Source organism: Prionailurus bengalensis, chromosome D4 (assembly GCF_016509475.1).
Source record: "Prionailurus bengalensis isolate Pbe53 chromosome D4, Fcat_Pben_1.1_paternal_pri, whole genome shotgun sequence".
Lineage (NCBI taxonomy): Eukaryota > Metazoa > Chordata > Mammalia > Carnivora > Felidae > Prionailurus > Prionailurus bengalensis.
The window spans coordinates 8,479,899-8,498,027 of record NC_057359.1 but is presented as its reverse complement, the minus strand read 5'-3'; the positions used below and the strand labels follow the sequence as shown (position 1 = coordinate 8,498,027).

The 18,129-nt window shown below is 44.0% G+C and overlaps 1 protein-coding gene across 2 annotated transcripts in view; it reads right to left on the bottom strand.

Annotated features, from left to right (window-relative positions):
* The window catches only part of PUM3 (pumilio RNA binding family member 3), a 38,550-nt gene extending 25,040 nt beyond the window's left edge, over positions 1-13,510 (bottom strand). For both annotated transcript variants that reach the window (XM_043567072.1, XM_043567073.1), the window contains exons 1-10: positions 13,414-13,510; positions 11,884-12,102; positions 8,761-8,896; positions 8,081-8,156; positions 6,748-6,841; positions 6,416-6,482; positions 4,986-5,160; positions 3,936-4,039; positions 2,841-2,919; positions 616-714 (exon numbers count right to left, since the gene is read on the bottom strand). In XM_043567072.1, coding sequence (XP_043423007.1) covers positions 616-714; positions 2,841-2,919; positions 3,936-4,039; positions 4,986-5,160; positions 6,416-6,482; positions 6,748-6,841; positions 8,081-8,156; positions 8,761-8,896; positions 11,884-12,102; positions 13,414-13,495 — 1,131 coding nt within the window. In that variant the 5' untranslated portion in view covers positions 13,496-13,510. The remainder of the gene's footprint in view (positions 1-615; positions 715-2,840; positions 2,920-3,935; positions 4,040-4,985; positions 5,161-6,415; positions 6,483-6,747; positions 6,842-8,080; positions 8,157-8,760; positions 8,897-11,883; positions 12,103-13,413) is intronic.
* Positions 13,511-18,129: the final 4,619 nt, after the last annotated feature.

Below are 18,129 nucleotides of genomic sequence, written 5' to 3'. Positions count from 1 at the left end.
AATACCTTCTTTTACAGGGAGAACGGAGAGATCTCTTTCAGCGTGTGAACTGACTGGAAATGCGTAAGGGTGCAGCATTCAGACGGTATTCAATACTTATTGGTTCACCAGAAACTCAAGTGGTATTCATTTAAAAAGTGGGCAAAGCACAACACTTTTACAAGACAAAATTATACTGATCAAGGAAATGTGGATCATTTCGTGTTAAACTCCTGCAACTAACACGGATCTTTACCTCATCCCTCAAAGTACTGAACACCCACGAGAGCATCATCTCGCGTGTTCATCATCTCCTCCCGCCTCTCCCTCCCCCACTAAGATCACTGAATGAGGAATCAAAGAACCTGACAGGTACCAAAACTTCTATACGGGTAAGCCTGATATATATATTGTTTCTACTTGCTTGACAGGTCCCTTCCCAAATAAAGACAACTCAAGCTTTTTGTACTTTAATGAAAACTCCAACAGAGAAACACTAGGCCCTAAGAAAATCCAATTCCTGGGAGGCCCTGAGGCTCATCTTTGCAAAGATAATGTTGATGCACATCAGGGCAAAGACCAAAGGAGCGGGAGAGTGGAGGGGAAGGCGGTTCAAGCCGCGAGCGACACACTCACCTTGGGCGTGCCGTGCCACAGGCAGTGCATGGCCACTCTGGCGCCATCGTGTGTGTGTGCCAGGTATATTACCGCCTCGCGGATGGCTTCGATCATTTCCTGGGGAACAAACGCCACCAAGGCTTTATTTTGTCCTTTCCTCCTGCCTTTTTAAAATCTTCTACTGAGAACCAGTTATACACAGAGAATCACAGAGAGTAGAGGTGGAGAACAATTTCATTTTTAATCGTATAGAGACGCGTGCAGAAAACACAACCTTTTCCTACACCTCTTTTTCGCCATCGAGGGCAGTGAATACCGGTGGTACGCGATTTCTATTAAAATACCCAAGGAGTTTTACCAATATCTATTCAGAAAAGTATGTATGTGTGTTGTATATCCTAAAAGATTTTTCAAGAAAAATAGGGGCGCCTGGGTGGCGCAGTCGGTTGAGCGTCCGACTTCAGCCAGGTCACGATCTCGCGGTCCGTGAGTTCGAGCCCCGCCTCGGGCTCTGGGCTGATGGCTCAGAGCCTGGAGCCTGTTTCTGATTCTGTGTCTCCCTCTCTCTCTGCCCCTCCCCCGTTCATGCTCTGTCTCTCTCTGTCCCAAAAATAAATAAACGTTGAAAAAAAAAATTAAAAAAAAGAAAAATAAAGCTACGAAGTGGCTGTAGAAGGAAGGAGTTTTTAATAGTAAAGCCAGATAAAAAAGATACAGTATTATTCCCTAAAACGGTCGTGTGTGTAATGAGCAGAAAACAAAACACTAATTTGGGCTGAAAAAGTTTCTCTTTTTCAGTCTGTCACTGGATTACTTCTGGAAATCATTTTCGTAATTCACCGTAAAAACACTCAACTGATATTTCCCTAAGAATAATGAGTCTGTTAGACTAGGTCCTCATTTATCAATGACCCCTTTAGTAAAATCCCAATTATTAATGTCTTACAAGGTAATTTAGCATATTTTTAATCTTTCTGCATGGTCAATGTACCTAATTTCTTAATTGTATCTGGGAAGCCTAGCACATAGAGGTAAATGAGTTCCGACAGTTCTGCTAGGCCCCACGTTAGTCTGTTCCCGACTTAAAAATTTATATTAAATAAATAAAACATATACAAAGTCTCTGACCAGGAAAGAGACTATTTTCTTCAATAAGAAATATGTGATTTCATCCGTAACGATTTTGTAATCTTATCCCAGGATGGGTCCCAGAAATACAGCGCTCAGCTTACATATCTAAACGTATGAATCTATTCAAAGCTATCCAGTTGGAGAGTTAATGCCCCCAGGGCCAGGGAAGATTTGTCCCATTACTGTACATTCACACCAAGTTCCCAATGATGTTCTGTGATTAATACATTCAACACTAAAAAATAAATAATAATGACAAAGATTTTCCACCACTGACTATATTCCAGTGCTCATATTCTCGTATCTCAAAGTACTGTCCCGCTTTAAAATATCCAGGACTGTGAGATACTGTGCCCTGCAGAAAAGAGAGAAATCCCCAAAAGTGAAGCAGCACCTGCTACAGTCGTTGAACCACAAGCTGAGGTGAGCAGCTTACTCTTGGAAAATTCTCTTCTCTATGCCAACTTGTGAGAGGGTCAAAATTCCTATGAATGTTTAATCCGGCGTATTTGTTAAAAAGCAGTCAGGGTTACTATTTTAGTTACCCCTTACTAATAAAATGAGGACGAATGGGCAATGTGGTCACGGTTTGATGAGGCAAGCAAAGTTCAGGGGAGTAAATGATGAATTCTCATTTGTATTCCCATCGCTGACCTGAAGGGCAGTACAAATTACCTTCCCTCTCTGTTCCTTACCTTCTATCATATGAGGTCCAGTCTCTCATGGTCCATTTAGTTTTACGTTGAGTGTCCTCCCCTAACCTTTTCACGTCGACGTGAATTTCAAACTACTTGAATGCCGAGTATCTATCCGTTAATTTTCAGTGTGGTTAGCTGGAGGACTGGCTTATAATTAAAGCAAGTATCTGGCTTATAATTAAAATATAAAAACCCAACAAAATTCATAAAACTACAGTCAATTCCACAGTCTTCTGGCAAATATCTAAAGGGAATTGGTAGACTCGTTCAAAGGGAGTTTAGTGCCTTATCTTCTCTAAATAAGGAAACAACTCTTTAAAATTTCCAAAAGACAATGTCCATTAAAGCAGTGTTTTACATTTTAATGTGGCTCTTCCTCTATGTTTGGTTTAAAAACTAAAGGCAGGAACTTACTGATCTTAGCTTGGCAGGTGCGTAGGTAAAGAAGTCCAAGAATACTTTATGCACCAATGAGTGCTTAATCACAGCTTCCCTGAAAGACAGACAAGGAGAAGAGAATATGTCAGATCTGGCACTACAACAATAGGGACACAGATAACCTCAGTCGTCCTAAAATACTCAAAGTAAGTAAAATGGTTTTAGAAAATGTTGTCTGTCACAAGACAGAGTGCATCTTTTCAGTAATACACCAAGAATTAAAAACGACAACAACAACAACAACAACAACAACAAACTTTTAGATGATAAAAATCTTTTAGTGTCGTCCACTAGAACCAACACCAGAGCACAAATGTCCAGTATCTCTAGAGGAAATCATTCCAAATAACTTTCTCCCATCTTCAATAACGACATCTACATTTTCTTACCCAACAATGGACTTGTGATTAGGAATCCTTATGTGCATCTATTTTTTTATAGCTATTTTCTTTCTGTCAAGCACCCTTCACAACGCTTAGTTTCATAAAAATAATCCTAGCACAATTAAAACATGAATAGAAGGAAACAGTATCAGTGACCTCAACAACACCGAATCGATCTAAGCTTCTTAGCGCGACACGTGCTGAATTCAGACGTAGGGTGGAGGCTCACGGTTAAGGCACCAAAGACCTGGAGCTGATAAGAAGTATCTACGCAGCTGGCAAACACATGTGGCCTTTATGGGCAAAGCACTGCTTCTGAGTGTTTTGGAAATATTAACCCATTTAATCTTCATAATCCTCCTTAGAACGTGTACTACTATTATCCCAAATCTTATAGATGTGGAAACTGAGGCACACAGAGGTTAAGTTATTCAACGTCACAGCTAATAATTGAGGGGGGCACCAGGATTCACAACCAGGCAGTTTGGGTCACAAAGGATACCCCTTAACCACTCCACTATGGTACAAACTCCAGGGAGGCCATATGCCTGAGCATCTAAGTTTTATGATCCAATTCAAATAATTGAATCTATTTGGGTAACTATCTACCTTTCCTCTGCAAGGGTCATAGAACAATTTCTTCCTTCGAATGCCATCTGTTAAAAAAAGACAAAAACAGCTTTCTTACTTTTGGGCCATTGGAGTTAGAATCTGCTTCATTTCATCCATGATAAGCTCTAGCTTTTCGGGCTGTACCTCTAATACTTTGTCCAGAGTTGGGTGATCCGTAGACTGCAATGAGAAAAAAAAAAAAAAAATCAAACTCCTTTAAATTTAACCGAGTTTCTTCAACATCACAGCAAAGACAAATCAATTATAGTTATTTTAAATAAACTCAATATAAATTTCCGATTTCCCATATTCACATAACGAACACCCCGCTGTAGATACCCCCACAGAGTAACCTGATTTTCTGGTTCCCACTCTATACACCCATCAACGTATTTAAACAACCGTCCAACTCAGCCAGTCAACAGGCACCTTACCTAGCACGTACTTCATCGTAAGATCAGGTAGTCAGCTCACAAATTCTTGCCACCATGGATATTCCCAGAGTGACGGTTACAAAAGAAACGAGCTAGGAGCTGGACCTGACTGGGGGAAGCAATCTCTGGAGAGAGATGGGTGCATTTAGGTGCCAAGGTCTGAAATAGACCCTTTCATCGTCCTAGTCCCCTTATTGGCCTCTAATGGATTCAACCCTGTACCGTGCCCAAGGCTGGTTCTCTCTACTCCCTTTCCTCCCTGGATTCCACCTAGAGAAGGACAGTCCACACACAGGAAGAAACACAGAAGGCAGCTACAGGGAGCCCGATACACGTGAGCCCGAGCTGGTTAGGGGGTGGTTACAAAGCTCTGCTAACTATGAAGAGACCTCTACCTCAGTCCAGCAGAAACGGATGTCCTGAAGCATTACGCACGGAACTCGGGAGAGAGGAAAAGTGCAGTCTAATTTAAAAGGGATTCAGACATCGTGCCCCGGAAGAAAGGGAAATGGAAGTCTGATCATTTGCTCATCACACCAGAGACAAAATAATCCAAGAGAACGAAGGGTAGGAGAATCTCTTAATGGACCAGACAAAGCAAAAATAGAACATTCTGAGACCAGGGCACTGGAAGGTCAGGAACGGCACACGGAAAAAGTAAAAGCGCCAGTGAGAATGTTCTGGAAGGTCACCTTGTAGAGCTGAAACGTGTTCCCGTAGAGCTCCTCCGTCAGCATGTTCCTCTGCTCCAAGACGGCCCTGTCATTGTACGCGTACTCCACGATGGAGGACGCCTCCGTGTGCCGCAGCATCTTCCTCACGTGCCCTTTGAAACTTCTCATGATCTCTGCAATCTGCGGCTTACTCCTAAAGCCGGGGATGGTGGGAGAACATCAGCGACAGGAGGAGGAAGTGGGGCAGCCACAAAACCCAACTTCTCCTGAAACCGGCCCATTAGAACGCGGGGCAGCCCACCTGGGGCAGGAGAGCCACCCGCCTCATCCTCCCCCCCCCCCCCCCCCCCCCCCCCCCCCCCCCCCCCCGCCTCCCGCCTCCCCGCCATTATCCCTTATTGGCCTTGTCCTCCCCCCCTCCTCAGCTCCCAGCCTGCTCAGGAGCCAACTTGCTCCTGGCCGCTGAGACCTGACTTTGCCAAGCAGCTGAAAGATCCTGAGCAAGTTACTTGAATTCTGTGACTCAGCTTCTTTGGTCACGTCACAGACAGAACATGGTCGAGGTAAGAGGTGAATGACTTAAATGCACAGAGAACTGTGGCCAGCACTGTATTCCTAGCGCCAGGAGCCTGTATTAAACTGTTTGGCGTGAAAAAGTAGGGGAGACGGAGAGAAAGGGAAGGTGAAAGACCAAGAGGCCTGGAAACAGGATCGTCTAATTGAAACAGGACTTCAGGGTGCTTGGGTGGCTCAGTCAGTTAAGCGTCTGACTCTTAATTTTAGCTCAGGTCATGATCTCGAAGCTTCATGGGTTCAAGCCCCACACAGGGCTCCGTGCCGATGCTATGGAGCTCGCTTGGGATTCTCTCTCTCTCCCTCTCTCTGCCCCTCCCCACTTGTGCTGTCTCCGTCTCTCTCAAAATAAACAAACTTAAAAAAAAAAAAAAAAAGGACGTCATTATAAGTATTTACGTTACATTCTAACATGATCGAGTAGCTGATAATTATAGGCAGAAACACATTTTTTGAAAATTCTGTCAACTGAACTTTTCTATGGTTAGCACATCTGGGCACGTGGTGCTCAAACAGAGAAGTCAGGGCAAGCCGCAATTCCAGCCACTTTAGGAAGTGTTCCCATCCGAACGTTCCCTAACCTACTGACCCCGCCGGGCCTCCTCCCTTTCCCCTCCCAGCCCTGCACCTTCTAAATACGGGTAATGAATTCTAAGCTAATCGTTCAATTGCTCTTCTTCCAGGATGTCAAAATAAGAGTGGAGAAGGCAGTATCATCATTCACATTACTTGGATAATTGTTTTTCACACCATGCTCCCCAGCAACATGACAAGCATCTGCCCCGGGCTGGTGATTATGATCCCAGACCAAGTGCCCAAGTGTTGTCCACGCCTTTAAAAGACTAACGACAATATATGTTATAAACAAAACTCACCCGTACATGAGAAATTTCTTAACGATATTTCTGGAATACTTAGCTTTACTCAATTGGACAAAATCATCTGAAAAACAAAATACATTATCACGAGCTGACAAGCTCATGTCGGCCCTCCAGTATCAGAGAACTGTGTAAACACACAACCCTGGGAACAAACAACTCTCTTACTCGCCCCACGCAAAGAACCCATAGAAACAAAAAGAGGTCCTGCAGAGAACACATTGCTTTCCCTCAACAAGGATGATTTTCTAGGGCAGTCCCAGGTATCTCAAGAGAAAAAGTGACTTATTGTAAAGCATCACGATTAATCTCCAACAGAAGAGACCTACCTCGCAGCTCCTCAAAAGCCTGTTTTCGCTGTTCTTCGTTACCATACTGAATGTAACACTGGATCACACGAGTGGAGTCATGAGCAAATGCCATCTGCAGGGAAGACAGTTCGGGCTGTTAGACGGATCTCTCTGAAGAGTTCTATCACAGCACTTCTGTTTTGCTGCTACTTTCCTTCCCAGGAACAAGGGAGGGTCTTCATGGACAAAATCAAACCTAGGTTACTCGGGAGTAGAAATGCTCGTTTTAATTGTACAAAATGACATTCCTTGGTTCTGCCGCTTACCGTCCAACACTGGGACAGATTTAACCATCTTGCAAGATTCCTACCATTATAATTAAAAACAAAGCAAATCAAACCAAACCTCTTTAATGGTTATACGTACTATTATTTCTCATGGCTCTGAAAGTTACTTTGCCTAAAGGAAATTTTCCAATTCAAAAATTTTATTATTCTCTGATTTTTTTTGTTTACGTAAGTGATCTAAGAATGTCTGGCCTTGGCAACATAAGGTATACGTAGAAGACTGATCTAAAAGCCTTGCTACACGAGTCGCAAGTCATTTTTTGACTTGTTGGAACTAAAAAATTTTAAAGCCAGAATGAGCAAAAAATAAAAAGCACTATTAAAGTAGACTGGTGGGGCGCCCAGGTGGCTCAGTTGGTTAAGCATCTGACTTCAGCTCAGATCGTGATATTGCGATTCCTGGGTTCGAGCCCCGCATCGGGCTCTGCGCTGATAGCTCAGAGCCTAGAGCCTGCTTCAGATTCAGTGTCTCCCCCTCTCTCTGCCCCTCCCCCACTCACACTCTGTCTCTCTCTCTCTCTCAAGTAAACATTAAAATAAGCAAATAACATGGCACAGTAAAGAATCATTTTGCATAACTGATTATTTACGGTTACTGATCCACGAGTCCTGCGGTGAGGATCTGATTTATCCAGTAGTTGTGAGGGGGGCGGAGGTGGTATATGAAATACAACAACTTTTCAGGGTGCCTGGGTGGCTCAGTTAAGTGTCTGACTCTTGGTTTCGGCTCAGGTCATGAACTCATGGTTTGTGAGTTCGAGACCCATGCCAGGCTCGTTGATTTACTTTAAGTAAAATTTTGAAAATGAATTTTTAAAAGATCATTGATATTTTACTAACTCCCCAGGAGTAAGGTCCCTCACTACGAAAGGTTTTATTTACTCAGTATCATAAAAGGTATTTGAAATTTGGGGCCAAATACATTTAAAACCGTATCGCGCCTATTGTGAACGGTCACCCAGTCTTTACTGACAGCGGGCTGGTTTCAGTTGTTACAAATGCCATTACCAGCCTGTCCTACTTACTGTTTTAATCTTCCCTTGAATCAGCTTCTGCAAATCACCCATCAACTTGACTCTCTTTTCTTTGTCACAGTCTTTTCTACAAACGAGAATAAAGGAGGAGGAATCACGGCTGAAGTAAAGACGTTATTTCCAACACAAGAAACTAAAAACCACACCAGGGTACGTCCGCCCAGTTAGAGGGATTTTTCTCTCTGGAGGCAGCAGACCTCCGAGGTGAAAATTACTATTCCAGAGCAACCGGAGAAAAGGGATTTTCTCAAAGACAAGAACTCATGTCACAAGGTATAATTTTATGCATCAGCTTACATCTTCAGGGCCCAAACCTCAAATGTCAAGAAAACAATAAAACAAGTCCAAGAGACCAAAGACTTAAGTATCTCAAAACCTAGCTGGTAGGAAATTGTCCTTCAGTTTCTCAGAACTCTCCCAGGAAGAAATTTCCAACCCATTCGAATTCTCATACGTTTTCATAAACATATATGACATCATCCTATGGATCCCACACATGTGCGCCGTTGGGCAGACATCTGATACCGAGGTCTCTCCTGGAGCGCTGGGTTCTCCGCGAATATCCCAAGCGCCGCGCAGTTTACCTTAGGACATCTCGCTATGAACGAGGGGTGCCCACACCCCTCCACCCTCTCAGAGGGACTAACGAAGAGGCCGTCAGGTGGCACTACCGTCGTAAGGTCTCCCAAATCTGCTTCGCACGAACAACGATGTCATAGTTGGTTTTATCACTGAGTTGTCTGCTCTGTTTCAGTTCCTTCTTCTTCTTTTTGAAGTCATCCCACTTCGGTTTCTTGGCCGCTGATTCTGGTCAGTAAAGAAATTATTGTCAATTACATTAGTTCCAAGTGCCACAAACCACTATCAGTCAGGTACACGGGGCAATCACTTATCGGGATCAACACTCCTTGTAAAAACTAAAAGGGGAAAAATGTCATTCCCCATAAACTTATCCTTTCCTTCACTTTCTGAGCAGTTTATACATTGTAAATTTAGTTGAAACCAATCAACCATTCGGCCACCAGCTTTGTACCGATTCTTAACAAGACACCTACTAAGAAAAAAACAAAACCAAAAGGACTATAAAAGGAACTGAAAAGGGTTAAGCTTCTTTTTCAACTATAAAATAAAAATTCTACTTTAAAACACCACAATCGGGCACCTGGGTGGCGCAGTCGGTTGAGCGTCCGACTTCAGCCAGGTCACGAGCTCACGGTCCGTGAGTTCGAGCCCCGCGTCAGGCTCTGTGCTGACGGCTCAGAGCCTGGAGCCTGTTTCCGATTCTGTGTCTCCCTCTCTCTCTGCCCCTCCCCCGTTCATGCTCTGTCTCTCTCTGTCCCAAAAATAAATAAACGTTGAAAAAAAAAAAAATTAAAACACCACAATCATTGGACTTCAGGTATAATCAATTCTTAATGTAAACAAAATTCAGTCCAAACTAAAACAGGGGGGAAAAAATTATTAACATTCTCAGTACTCTGAGGGTTGTTATGTACCTTTGAACTTTTACAACAATGCTGTGAGGAGAACACTATTAATATGCCCTTTTCCCCATCAGGGGAACAAAGGCACTAGATAGTTCCGTTCCTTGTCCAAGGTCAGGCACATCCTAAGTGGTAGAACCAGTGGGAACCCGAGAGACAGCTCTCAAACTTCCTGCCCTGCTCCCTCTTACTCAGACCTATGCATAATCAAAATTTCTAAGTCTTCTCCAGAGTAATGCTCTGGAAATCTTGTATCTTCCAATGAGTATTTTGTTTCCTTCAAAATCTAAGGAACTTATCAACTGACTCAAAAAACCCCGTAAGGCCTAACAAAGAACAATTTAATAAAACGGGTATCATTTACGCGAGTGTCCTGCAAAGAACCCTTTGGAGAATTACTGACTTCTAAACCTCTCCCCTTCTCGGATTGGAAAATGCACTCATTATAAAACACCTAGAAAATGCAACAACATCCTATCACCTCAAAACCTACACATTGACCGGCAGCTTCTATTCTCTTCTTGCCATTTCCCTATGCCTGTTTTATATTCATCTTTAAAAATTCCGGATCTTACTGCTTCATTTCAACATTATTATACTGTAAGCATTCTTCCATGAAACGAAATTATTTCTCAAGAACGTAATTTGTAGTAATTTTTAACAGCCCGTACAATTTACGACAATGTATTTAATTATTTCCTTTACTGTTTACTTATTTGTTCCCTGCCTGGTAATCAGAGATGACAGGAAAGAGCGGGCGCATTTCCCATTCATACTAGGTGCACTGTTCGTGGTGCACTGCACGGAAGAAGGCAAGGGCTGCTCCGGAGCTCGTGTGATTCCACAAAGCTCTGGGCGCCCTTGACACCTGCCACACTAGGTTGCAACACACGTTCACAACTTCCGGGATCTCTAGTACCCAACCTCCCTCAGTTGCCGATATAAAAACATGAGAAAACCCAATCAGAGTCAGGAGCCGATCTCCCACAGCAGAAGGAACCGGGGCCACAGGTCTTCACGTAAGCAGGCACGTGTTCAAAATGCGGTGGCGAGAACTCTAGCAGGGAAACAGACTTAGCACCTGCTAGAGAGGCTATGAGAAACAGCAACTCTGGGGGGGAGGGGCGGGCAGGGTGGAGAGAAGGATGAAGAGACAGGGATGGAGAGAAAACAGGCGTGCTGGAGCATAAAGGGATCCTGCCAGCCGAATGAGAAACAATGGGATTTCCCTTCCTTCTTCCGTCCCCACCTCCCCGTCCCCCTCGTGGGCGGTCCTCCACATCTGTCCCCACCTCCCGTCCCCCGGTGAGCAGTGCTCCACAGAGCAGAGCCAGGACCCGGGCTGGGACACCAGACTCAGAAGGCTCCCCGCAGTGGTCTCAGCTGGCAGCAAAGGAGCCGTATTAGGAGTTGCCATGTTGAGGACAATGAGGACACTGGAGAGATCCTCGCGACGCTGCAGAGAAGGGTGCACGTCTGTCAGCACGTGACATCCGGGAACGGCTTGTCTGAGGCCAGGACCAAACCACGCACAAGTGGCGGAAGGTGGGGGGGGGGGGGGCGCGGGGGGTTCGCCCTGAACAACAGCCAGCAGAGCTCTAGGTGAGGAACCATCCCTCGAACATAACAACGAAGAGAACGATTTGTTTCAAGGGGCACAGGAGCCCTGCCAACGCTTTCATCAGTCAGCAGCTGGTCCTGAGTCTCAACCTGCCATGTGTCCACTACGACTGGCTGTGCCCCGTCTCCAGAACCGTGCTCCAGATCCAAGCCACCTGGTGGGCGGACTCTGTTAGACGGGCCCAAGCTCCCAGAGGGCAGGCTCTACACGCCTCCTGTTGACCAAGGCATCCTTAGCCAAGGGAGATACTGAGCTGAAACACACTGGTTCTTTAAGCTTCTATGCTGCTTATTCGGGGCCTATACCCTTACTGGTTGTTACACTTTTTCGTCCCCATCTCCTGGCAAGGTGCGCAGAAAACTCATATGTTTCTTGGTTGAACCATTCAACCGGTCAGTAAAATCTGGCCTACAGAAAGGGACGTTTCACTGAGGTTCTACTGCAGAAAGCTGTCACAGCTCAGCTGAACTCCATGGCCAGGATAACTGAGCAAGAGCCTAGGAGATTAGGCACTCCAAGCACCGGAAGACAACTGTGCCCAGGGAAGGTGCTTTCTGGTGTTTATCTAACTCCATCTACTCCCCACCCCAAATGCTGCCTGTCAAGGAACAAGAATGGAAGGTCTCTACCAATGGCACAATGGTGTCCACACTGTCCACAAAGACGAAGCTCAAGGAACCAGTGCTTACCATCACTTTTACCATCCGCCTGGAATTTTCTCTTCCTGTTGAATTTATTTGCCTGCTGGAATTTGTTCTTTGGTATTTTATCCCCTTGCTGCTTATTTTTGAACTGCTTTACACCTTTTTTCCCGGGTTTTGTGGCACATTTCTCGAAGTTCTTAGGTGTGATTTTAGGTCCACCTTCCTTGACAACTTTTCTTGGAAAGGTCTTTGACGAACCAGAATCTAGGGACAATAATAATTATGAGAGTTCAGGGATCTGGAGCCTAGATCTCTTTTATCCACTGGGCTGTGTTACACAAAAGAACACGCTCTTTAGAGAAACACACTTTGTCTTACTCTTAAATATGGAGAATAGACTTTTTAAAAAAATCAAAACACAATTTTAAAGCTTTTCCTGATTTCTAAAATTAGAATACATGTTCACTAAAGAAAATCGACAAAGTAGGGAAATGCATAATAAAAATTATCCACAAATTCTACAGATAAACCACTGTTGTAAGTCACACGTATTTCTGCTTTAAGCATATAATTTGATGACATTTTATTTCTATCTCCTGTATTCTACTTTAATGACACCTTGTCATTCAAGTCTTCATACGTTATTTCCAGAGGTTCAATAACATAATAGGGGGTCTAATAAAATGAACACTTAAAATTTAGAAAGTATATATGTTACGGGTGCCTGGGTGGCTCAGTCCTCAGTTGGTGAAGGGTCCGACTCTTGATTTTGGCTCAGATCATGATTTCACAGTGGTGAGATAGAGCCCTATGTTGGGCTCTGCACTGGGCATAGAGCCTGCTTGGGATTCTCTCTCTTCCCACCCCCCCCCCCCCACCCCTCTCTCTCTGCCTCTCCCCAAAGAAATAAATAAACGTCAAAAAAAGGAGAAAGTATGTATTAAATGATGTATCAAATTTAAAGGTTATTTTTTTTACTTAAGGATGTTATTATTTTATTAAATATCACACTGAATTAAAAGACATTAATTTTTCCAAATTTATAACTTTGAAAAAAGTTTTTCAAAGCCCATGATACAGGTATTTGATAAAAATCTTTGGCTAACTAAGCTTGCAAACTAAGTACCTCACAAACGAGATGAATCAGTTAGGCACGGACAGAGTCCCTGACTTTTCCCTTCTGCAACACTGACACCTGATGGCGTAATAGCGACTTCACATCCAGAGATCTGGAAGCCAGAGGTCAGCCGGGTTGCCAGCAGCAGGCATTGCTCAGGCACAGTTTCTCAAACACGAACATAAAATGTTGCGGTAAATTAATGACAACAATGAGGCAGCAGCATCCGCAGCTGAGATCAGGGGTCTTCCGTGAAGAGAGCACCCCCAATTTTCCAGGCAATGTCTTAAATGTCTTAGTTTCACGGGGAACTCGCAAACTCGGACACAAGAACTCGTACTTCCCCCAATCCTAACCCGGGAATACAGACCCATATCTGCTCTAGGCCCCCTCATCCCACCACCCCCTCCCTCCGGTTACAACGGACACGGCCACATGGTTTGGGAGGACTATCTTACCACTGTTTTTATGAAATATGTTTTTTTCTTGTGAGGTCTTCACATCTTTTCCTGTGATTTTTTTTTTTCCTTTAACTTCCATTGTAGCAGTTCTGGAAGACAAAACAAAACCCAAAAGGGATCACTGGATTGCTCTCACCCAGTAAGGGTCATCAATCAAGCCACATTTAGTCCTTGGATTTCATGGATGCAGGACAAATCACCTGGACAGACCATGGGTCAACAAGTCCAGGGACTACGCAGTCACGGTTTCTAAGATTTTAAAAGTGGAAGTGACAAGGTACCAACACAAAAATTAAGAACATGTACACCTAGCGTGTGATGTACATGGAGGCAACACTTTAGCAATAATTCTGGGTAAAAACAGACCATGACATTTAATATGACACAAGTGTCAGTGTTTGTGTTTCTTATAACTTAGGAAGACTGTGTGATGAGAAACTGACAGGGATGCCTAGGTGGCTCAGTCAGTCAAGCGTCTGACTTCGGCTCAGGTCATGATCTCACATTCATGAGTTCGAGCCCTGTGTCGGACTCTGTGCTGACAGCTCGGAGCCTGGAGCCTGCTTCAGATTCTGTGTCTCCCTCTCTCTCTGCCCCTCTAAGCTCATGCACTCTCTAACATTAAAAAGATTTTAAATAAATAAGCATTAAAAAAAAATAAACTGACAATATCGTCATGTGGATTTCTTGGTTTCCATCCTAAAAAGTCCAGAACAAAAAATAGGTTGCACTCAACCATATATTCAAATTTAACGAAAGAAAATCAAAGTTACCTACAAGTTCCCTATGTATACCACTGTAGCTAAAACAAAGACTAACTTCAAATGCTTAATTTGCTATTCTTTTAGAAGCAACCAGTAATTTTCTCAGTGATCTCCAAAGTAAGGTTATGTTGGGATATTCAATATTTCATTTGGAAGAAATCTAACAGGTCACTTCTGGGTCCAGAGAGCTCACTATACACAGGGCATGCAACAGATAACCCCTTGATTACCCGAGGCTCCTGAAAGCTCAGAGAATACGTCAAGGGCAAATGTCACTTGCCTATTTCTCTATCTTCCAAAGTTGTACATTTATTTCTAAAGTTCTGACGTTGACACTCTAGAGTAGATGTTAGAAATTCCTAGATAATACCAGATATTCCTAAAACAAGAATTTTCTACTCAAGAACAACTAATTTTGCAAGATTATTAACGGGTATAAGAAAAAAGAAGCGTTCAGGGGCGCTTGGGTGGCTCATTTAGCTAAGCGTCCGACTTCAGTTCAGGTCACGATCTCACTGTGGGTTTGAGCCCCATGTTGGGCTCTGTGCTGACAGCTTGGAGACCGGAGCCTGCTTCAGATTCTGTGTTCCCTCTCGCTCTCTGCCCCTCCCCTGTTCACTTTCCCTGTCCCTGAAAAATAAATAAACGTTAAAAAAAGTAAAAAAAAATAAAAAAGGGTTCAAAGATGGCATGTATTTGAGAAATAGTGAATTAAATGAAAATAATTAGGCTTTTTAAAGAAAGGCTTTTCAGATTCTTTTCATTTGCTAATTTAAGCCATCAATCACCAAACACAGGCTAAAGTAGGAAAGATTTTCCCAACCCTAATTGAGTCCCTTTTTCTTGAAACATCTCAAGGGACCAGTAAGGTTGCAAAGAACTCTCTGGGAAGTGCAGCTGACTTCAGTCTTTCCTATTATAATTCTGAAAAACGGAGGGCCCCTGAATTACTCTGCTTCCTTAGGTCATTCATTGGTTAACTGTGGGGTCATTTCAGCGCTTGGCTGCTTTATCACAACGACGCTTGTATCCCTTAGTTATTCTGTGCTGCTGTTGGTCTAAAAATGCAGACATTATATATTTCTCTGTACATTTGTTTTCACCGTTCATTTTGAAATAGTTTTCGTTGTACACAAGAGTTTGGAAAGAGAAACCGAATGTTCTAGTCCACTCCTCCGACGTTAGCATCTTACCACAGCACTTTGTCAAAACTGAGAGAGAGGATCAGCACAATACTCTTAACTTCGGATTCTGCCCGTCCTTCCGGACCAGGATCCACAGTAGTTAGTCATCAGGTCTCCTTAGTTTCCACCAACCTGTGACCGTGTCTCGCTCTTCTTTCTCATGACCGAGATGCTACTCAAGAGTACTGGTCACTGTGCACAATATTCTCCTTTGGGGTTTGCCTGAGATTTGCTGGTGATCGGACTGGTGTGGATCTTTCTGAAGAGTATCACAGAGCTAAGTGCCCTTCTCATCAGGTCACAGTGGCACTGACTGGCATTACGTCTACCAATGATATTTTTAATTCTTCTGCAGGGAGAAGTGTGTCCCTTCTTCATTTACTTATTTAATCACGTATTTACATCAAGATGGCCTCACACGCATTTTACTCCTTGGGTTCAAACCCAATCCTATAGTTGCTTCGTTACTCAAAGTGCGCCAGCTGTGGCCAGCGGGAAATCTCAGAGGCTGCTTCGGTCTTTGCGACGTGACCCGTCCGGTTGGTTCCCCACGCCCTTACCTCCTGGCACTTGTGCCAAGTTCATCCTGCAACTTCCCTGCACTGGCCCTGAAACCAGCCACTTCTCCGAGGAACCCTGGTTCCTTTTATTGAGAAGGGCAGGATCTGAGCGCGAGGCGCACTTGACGTCACTGCTTCTAGGGCTTTGCACCAGACAGGGCTGGTGATACCCAGGTCCGTATACCAGCGTCTGTGGACCCGGGAGCCTGCATTTCTTTGTCTGTCTGGTAAGTAAGTTCACACTAACGTCTCCAACTCTAATCAAGCGCCACAAGGTTCATTCTGGTCTTCCCCTCTTGCCTTGTCACTTTTTTCTCTTGACAGGGAGAAACTTGCCACCAGTGATCTGCATAGCACATGTAGTTTCAGAATGCCACACTGTATGCCCATGGGAAACGAACTTCCCAACTCTACCACAGTTTATTTACAACTTTCTTCCCCCCCCACAACAGTATCCATTTACAGTACTGTTTTTCAAAATTACTTAGGTCAACTTCCCCCGCCACTCCCTTCAGTGAGGTCATTTTATAGGTTTGTACAAGTTAGATTTAGTTTTCGCGGTCTGCATTCCATTTCCAGACACGACGGCTGACTTTTTTGCACCCGCAGTCAAGCTCACTCTTTGGTGGAGGGCGCTGATTCTGACAAATGCAGAGTCCTGTCTCCTCCACCAAAGTGCATTAGGGTACTGTTTTAACTCCAGAAAGTCCCCCGGGGAGCCCCTCTGCCATCATCCCCTCCTGGCTCTCGTGGCCATCACTGATCTGTTTTCCGTCCCTCTGGTTGTGCCTCTTTTCAAACAGGTGGTATAAACAAAGTCAAGCTGCATGTAGATAGCCTTTTGGGTCTTACTTCTTTCACTTGGCAAGACGCATGTGCTTGGGGAGCCTGTACCATCACATCTAATCAGCACCTTTCTTTGGCTTTCGGAACTGTCTCCTCTTTTTCCCCTTCCGCTATTCCCCATTCAGGCTCTGTATCTCTTGCTCAGCTTGGTTTTTGCTGTTGGATCCCAGCTGCTGTGATCCACTCTCCGCTGCCTGATCAATCTACAAAGTCACCAATTTCGTACCATCTCGCTGCTCCAACAGCTTCAAAAGTTTCCTGACAACACGAAATACTTCAAACCAAACCGCCATCCAAAATTTAGTCCTAACACACCCTCATCACAAACAACACACCCAAGCCAAACGTCTTCACTGTTCTTTTTCAGGATCCAAACTTTAAAGCCATTCTATCAAATATTAACCCCACCCACCCTTCAAATCCAGCTTAAATGACAACTTTTTGTTGTTGTTGTTATTTATTCATTTTTGAGAGAGAGGGAGAGCAAGAGAGAGAGAGGGAGAGCAAGAGAGAGAGAGAGAACACGCACTCGCACAACAGAAAGAGCAAGCAGGGGAGGGATAGAGAAAGGGGGAAGAAAATCCCAAGCACGCTCAGGGCAGTCAGCGCAGAGCCCAACATAGGTCTCAAACTCACGAACAGGGGGGTTACGACCTGAGCCAAAACTCAAGAGTTGCACGCTTAACTGAATGAGCCACCCATATGTCCTTAAATGAATTTATTATGTCTTCTCCACACGCCTACCTTCTTTCCCAAATGATTCTCATTCTTAATCCTTTCTGGCACATTTTGATGGCCTTCTTACAATTTCACACCTTGGACTTGAAACATACTGCATACCTGTATACTCTGTGCTAGAAAGCTACTGCGTTGAATAAAATATATGAAAAAGAAATTCAAAGTGGTGGAGTAGAAGCAAACAAAATTAAAACACAACATAATCGGGGCACCTGGGTGGCTCAGTTGGTTAAGCATCCAACTTCAGCTCAGGTCATGATCTTGTGGGTTCGTGGGTTCAAGCCCCACGTCGGGCTCAGGGCTGGCAGCTCAGAGCCTGGAGCTTGCTTCGGATTCTGTGTCTCCCTCTCTCTCTGCCCCTCCCCTGCTCACACTCTCTCTCTCTCTCTCTCAAAAATAAATAAAACATTAAAAGGTTTTTTAAAAATAAATAAATAAAACACAACATAACTGTTACAACTGAATCACATATAAAGCATTCAAAAAGCCACAGAGCTAAGAGGCCAATTTTGCCTTATGGAATGAAATAGCAAAGATTTTCCAGGCACAGAAGGGCAGGTGACTGATCCCACCCTCTCAACAAGCTTAGCACGGAAGTATAAAAGAGGTAAACCTTCAATA